The sequence below is a fragment of the Monopterus albus genome, unplaced genomic scaffold, assembly GCF_001952655.1.
Source record: "Monopterus albus unplaced genomic scaffold, M_albus_1.0 scaffold13.1, whole genome shotgun sequence".
Taxonomy (NCBI): Eukaryota; Metazoa; Chordata; class Actinopteri; order Synbranchiformes; family Synbranchidae; genus Monopterus; species Monopterus albus.
Window position 1 is genome coordinate 1,378,619 of NW_018127893.1, and position 6,666 is coordinate 1,385,284.

The window sequence follows — 6,666 nt, forward strand, 5'->3', positions numbered from 1 at the left end:
GTCTCTGTGTGTGTGTTTGTGTGTGTGTGTGTGTGTGTGTGTGTGGAGTAACAGGCTGTGGTTTTCCATTGAACCCTCGGGAGGCTGTGGAGTGCTGCTCTACAGGGGCAGGCACAATGATTTATTAGTATGGTAGGCAGGAAAAACGAGCAGGCTGAGACAAAACAGATCTGCCATCACACTCCAGTTCTATGTCTGGTTTCACATAGAGACACAAAATCTGTATATATACACGCACATTAGGTCCAGAACAATGAGAATTGCATTTCCAAGTCTCTTAATATTGTTTATGAAAGGGCATGTTTATAGCATACGTGCCATGGAAAACTGTTCCTCTGGTTTGGAAAAGAATAAATATAATTTTGATCTCCAGTGTACTTGTTAGTAGAAATGATCCCAGGTGTACTCCGTTTGTAATTAGTAGCCTGACTGGTTGACTATGTTTAGTTAATGAGGTGCCTGAACACTGTTTTCTGTCTCCAATTTATGTTTTGGTCACCCATAAGTGAGCAAGTACTTGCATAATCTAATTTCTTGTCTGGTAGAAGTAGTAGAATTAGCTTTACATTAGAGATGCTTGATATGTATAGGTATATGTACTGTTATTTTATATCACAATGTTCATTTAGTAAATTCAAACATGATGGGCAGTTTTTACAGCTGACAAGTGTTGACCTATCAGAAAAGCACAGGTCTTAATAGTAACATTAGTGATGGCTCCATTGTGTTCAAATGTTCCAGAAAGGCATAACAGTGTGACTGTGGACTAGCTTACACACAATGCCAGAGCTGTGAGGCAGAAGCAGCTAAATGAAATGTAAAAGGCCTATTGAGATATTGTCAGTGTCAGTTTTGGGCTAATCCAGTGAGTGAAATACCTGACCTTCATCACAGTGGTGCAAAACTTATAAAAGTCCCATTATGCAATAAAGCTGTCCTGCTCATTGCAGCATTGGCAACAGTGCTTTAATAGAACTATTAAAGGCAGTGGTACCAGTACCATTGTACAGTCTTCAACAGTTGACAAATTTCTACCATGTGACATTATCTGCTGTCATACCGCCCAGCTTGACATGACATACTGCATTAAGCCTGCATCCAAGCGTTATATTTGTCATAAAACAATGCAGTTAAGCACTGCAGAGTTTCACTGAACAACTTCTGCATAGTTGGTCTTTACTGACAGGACCTGAATAGAGGTGCAAAGTTTGAAAACCAGCCCAGAGGAAAAATGCCAAATGTAATTTAATGAGAATTTAATATGAAGCTGCTTGCTTCTAATTGATTTGATCTTGGTGAATGAATTGTCACTCAGACTGAAGTGTAATTATACACTGTAGATAAATACACACCGATTTGGAAAAACATTTAAATTATTCAGGAGACTTCAAATTTTTAAACTACTAAAGTGGACAAGATGGACAAAAGCTGTGCTTCCCTTCAAAGGTCAGCAGACATCTGCATTAGATTTCTTGCTGAGTGTCAGTTTCCTGAGGGCCAAGCATAGGAAGTTACTGTTAACCCAAAGTCACTGTTGAAGATTACAGATAGGAAGCTGATCACACAGTCTTTAGATGAAGACTGTCACTAATAGAACAAATGTCATCACTTTTTTTTTTTTTAGCATTTCAGGCTAGTACAACAACTAAGACAGCTTTCACTTATGTTTGCAATGAAATAAATGGGGCTGAAACCATGCAAAAGAGTATTGGATGGCCCTCTGTTCGGCTTCCTAAACATTGACACCCCTGGCCATTCATTATCTTTGACAGAGTCCAAACAGTTCAAACTCATCATGCTGTAATCTCTGTGAGATTTTAGTCAGCAGTATTTAAAATGTAATCACTCTTTGGATAAAAGATTTCTTTCTGTCCTCTTTGATCTTCCTTTCTTCAGGCATGACAGGCTGGGCCAGGGGCTCTGAGGGCAGTTCAGAGGATCTGTGCCTGACCCACGACTAAGGACAGAGAGGAATACGTTGTCTGAGCAGAATGACTCAGCAAGAGGGGGGACCCCCAAATAGCAAGTGAAGAGAAGTGAGGATGGGTGCCAATGGATCCAGCTATCCACACTCATGCTCCCCACGCATCGGGGGGAATGCACAGGCACAGCAGACATTTATAGGTAAGGATTTGATCTCTGGCTTAATCACTTGTGTTGTGATCACTTGTAAGGTTAAATTTACTCTGATAGATCATTCTGTATTTTCAGTTAGCATATGATAAAATATCTTTTAGATGAACTGTTAGTCAAGAACATGATTTTCCCACTCACTGGTATAACAAGGTGTTAAAACTATAGTCATGAATCCAATTTAGCACTATGCACCCCTGCTTTAAAAACTTAATGGGGGTTTAGCATGGCCAAACTCACACTTTTGATTAACCTGCTTCCATGGCAACTAATGGTGCAAGGGGAATATTTTTGTACATTAGAGCTCATGAACTGGGCATTGACTCATGTAACAGAAACAGAGCCTTTAAAAAGCATCACATCTACTTTGCCATATGCATTTTATGAAGCATTATGAGAGACAGTTATGCAAAGAAACCTGTCTTGTGTGTGTAGTTAACCAAAGTCACATCAGGTATTTGCTTGTAACTGTTAGCATTAAGTAGCAGCCTTCCAGTCATGCTCTTCTTAGCTTTTGTTATGCTTGTGGTGTGATGTGATTAGGATAAGGCTGCTGGGTGCCAGATATCATTTTTGACCCTGTGGCCAGCTGTAGGCTGCTTGTTGGACTGTGTCACATTTTTCTACTGAGCAGGAGCTACAGCTTCACTGTTAGAGCCTGATGGGAAGGGTTTTGTGCGTGTGTGTGCGCGTGTGCGTGCTTTTGTTCCAGTTTTAGCAGTGCCAATGTCATTGTCAGTGAACATTATTGTACCACAGCTAGACATTCCTATCTGTCAGTTTGTACCTGCATTTATGAAAAAAAGTGTCTGGCATACAGGGACACAGGGTGTATTAGTTTTCATGTGCTTGTTACTTATATACAGTGGTGGAAAGTAACCCAAGTACTTGAGTACAGTTTTGAGGTACAGTATCTGTACTTTACGTGACTGTTTTAATTTTGTACTACCTCATACTTTTACTTCACTACATTTTAGAAATATTGTACTCACTCCACTACTTTTATAACTTTAGTTACTTTTCAGAATCATATTAATAAAAAATAACTCCCCCTTTACCAGCTGCATTAAATGTGACTTACACAAAGGTGCATCAGTAATTATAATCCAAGAATATGATATACATTGTGTAATGAGTACCTTTACTTTTTGTATTATATCAGGACTGTGGTTGTTAAAATCACTGTCTGTTATGAGGTGTTGGGAAACCTATGTGATTCTCCTAAATCATGAACCACTGGGGTCTTTCTGGTTTATCGTCCTTAAATCTTTTCCTGTAGCCCTCAGTACCAGATGTTTAGAACAGCTTCAGAGACTCATTTAAAGCTTTTAACAAAAAACATTATTTATTTGACTTTCAAAATGACTTTGATGTGAGGCTTTTGTAGACTTCTACTTTAAACTGTAAATGTTATTAAATGAGCCACATCATCTGAGTAGCCCCTGAGACCACTGGGGTTTGGTCTGTGCTCTGTAGCTGTTTGGCTGGGCCGGCCTGGGTCACAGATGATTCACAGTGTTAGAATGATTACTATTTGGGTCACATTGATGGATGCTGAGAGGCGGACAGGCAGGGAGGATCTCCTTGGCAGAGCTTCCCCTGATGCACAAGCCCTGTCACTCAAGCCAAGGATGACTGCTACTTAGTGTAATTGGGCCCAAGCATGCAAATAGACTGAAGTTCATTGAGAAGTACAAAGCAGGACCAAGTCTTCTGTGAGCTGATTTGGTCTTAGTCTGTGATAAGCTAAAGTTTGGTCTAAATTGAACAGAATGAGGGGATTCTCTGCGTGAGTGTTAATTCCCCACTGTTGAATTAGTTCCAGATCCTTTTGTAGCAGGGTTGGGGTAGTGTTTGCTTGGCCTGGCAGAGCTGGTCACACCATAGGGATGCCAGAGACAGATTGTATTTCTTGCAGTTTGCCTTCAAGACTGCTGCGATGTTAGATGGTCATATTTCAACGGGGCATTATTTGAAAATGAAATATCCAGAAAAGGATTTTGTAGTTTTTTTTATAGTAACATCAACAGGTTTGTTATAGTATTGTGTGTTTCAACACACACTGAATTTTTGTGAAGCTAACCTGCATATGTTTTTATTCCAGGGACCTCATCCTACTCTCAGCAGGGATATGGCTGGGAGTCTAAGCTATACAGCCTGGAGCATGGCCATGAACGGCCCACAGACAGGAAGAAGAAGAGCCTTGGTCTGGCAACCCTCAAACGGAGGTTCATCAAAAGGAGGAAGTCCGGTCGCTCAGCAGATCATGCACGGCAGATGCGGGAGCTTTTATCAGGGTGGGATGTCCGTGACACAAATGCCCTGGTGGAGGAGTATGAGGGAACAGCAGCTCTTAAGGAGCTGAGCTTTCAGGCCAGCCAGGCCCGTGCTGAGGCTCCCAGCTTGCAGCGTGATCTTGCTGCCCTCTACCAGCACAAGTACTGTACTGATGTGGACCTCATCTTCCAAGGTACTTGCTTTCCAGCTCACCGAGCCATCCTGGCTGTCCGATGCCCCTTTTTCAAGACTCTGCTGTCCTCGTCTCCTGGCTATGGAGCAGAGGTTCTCATGGATGTTGAGACAGCTGGCATTGATGTGCCCATGTTCTCTGCCCTTCTTCACTACTTGTACACTGGGGAGTTTGGGGTGGGTGGAGCGGAGGATACCAGGCTGCAGAATGTGGATGTACTGGTACAGCTCAGTGAGGAGTTCGGTACGCCCAACTCCCTGGAGGCAGATATGAAGGGCTTGTTTGACTACATGTGTTACTACGATGCTCTGCTCAGCTTCTCTTTGGACTCTGAAATAGTAGAGAGTTGTAATGAGAGAGGAGCTGTGGCTGCAGCACTAACGGGGGGCTCAGGGGGCAGTGGGACCCCTGGGACGCCAGATGAAGACCTTAGGGCTCACAAGGCCATTCTTTCAGCACGTTCTCCTTTCTTTAGAAACCTTTTGCAGAGACGTATCCGCACAGGAGAGGAAATGACAGAGCGTACATTACAGACACCCACTCGCATAGTACTAGATGAATCTATCATCCCACGGAAATATGTGCAGGTTATTCTTCATTGCATGTACACAGATGTGGTGGATCTTGGGCTGGTGCTGCGGGGCAGCCCCTCAGCAAGCAGCCTCGGTGAGGTGCAAGCCCTTGTGTCAGGGGGTCGTGGGGCCAGCACACGGACTGAGGAGGCCATGGAGTTGTACCATATTGCTCTATTCTTGGAGTTTAGTATGCTAGCTCAAGGTAAGTCATGATCACACACATTTATAATGCAAAACACAAATCAACTGTACATGAAAAGATAAAAAGAAGGGTGTTCTTTTTAGACACGGTTTGATTAGTGACATTGTCAACACTCGAATGTAATGGGGCAATGTATAAAATATATAAAACCTTAAATTGTTAAGACATCAGTCTTATTTTTATACATTTGTATGCATTTATTTTCTACTCATGTTGGCTCACTTCTGATAAATTTGTCCTGTTAAATTGCAGTCAAAGATGATGGATTGCTGGTTGAAACTTGGCTATAATGTTTTATTTTATTTAATGCAACATTTGGCATTTTCTAGACATTTATTTGAAATGAGTCATTTTAGAAAAATAGAAGATTCATAATGTTTTGATAAATTCATTACATTTGTTTTATTGTCCAGCTCTACGTTTGAGCATAGTATGCCTTACAGTTTAGTTTGTTTGATTTCTTCATAGTCTGTCTCAGCCTGGTCAAATTTATTTATTCTCCTTCTTTCTTATAGTCATGTGTCTCTCATTCATTTATTTAGTATTCTGTCCTCTCTTTAAAACTCTTTGAAACCTTATGCATATGTTGGCATATGTGCAATATTGCCGTGCAGCCCAGACTAGTGTTAAACAGCTTGGCTGACTGTGATGGGTGTTATAGCTGCGGCTGCCCTTAACAGATTGATATATGCTGGAGGGCTTGTCTGTGTCTCCAGGGGTAGACGGCTTACTCTCTGATAAATCCAATGCATCTGAGCTTCTGGCAACACCTTGTTGCTGGTTGCCTACTTTGCTACTGCTCTATCTTTACTTGGATGACTGTCATTTTGAGTTTTGCTACTGTTTCAGAATGAACCATGTAACATGCCAAAGGTTATAGTCATGGTTTGACATGAGTCAGTTTGTTATAAGGCAGCCCTTGTCACTCTCACTGCCTCCAGAGCAGCATGCCTGAATGCTGCCCAGTTTCCACTAGCAAATCTCCCTGGCAATAAGAATAACATTTGGAATAAGCCATGCTTGAAACTGTCCAATTCAAATGCACATGAAAAATTTCTGCATTTGGTTTGCCTGTTATAACTGTGTGGATCCACAGAGGTTATATGACTCAACACAGTTTTTTTTTTAATTCTAGTGTCTGTTATCATATCGTGTAACTAGGGTTGCAGCAGTATACCGGTTTTTAGAGACCTGCGAAGAGACTTGAATAGCACTGTACACTAACACCATACACACAGCTGGTTAGACACCCCTCCTACCCCCAGGCTGTAGTGCAGCTCTCAGGG

At 41.8% G+C, this 6,666-nt stretch overlaps 1 protein-coding gene across 3 annotated transcripts in view; it reads left to right on the forward strand.

The window, feature by feature from the left end:
• The window catches only part of btbd7 (BTB (POZ) domain containing 7), a 19,612-nt gene that overhangs the window by 3,911 nt on the left and 9,035 nt on the right, over nt 1-6,666 (forward strand). For all 3 annotated transcript variants that reach the window (XM_020590859.1, XM_020590860.1, XM_020590861.1), the window contains exons 2-3: nt 1,897-2,124; nt 4,238-5,380. In XM_020590859.1, the coding sequence (XP_020446515.1) occupies nt 2,043-2,124; nt 4,238-5,380 (1,225 nt within the window). In that variant the 5' untranslated portion in view covers nt 1,897-2,042. The remainder of the gene's footprint in view (nt 1-1,896; nt 2,125-4,237; nt 5,381-6,666) is intronic.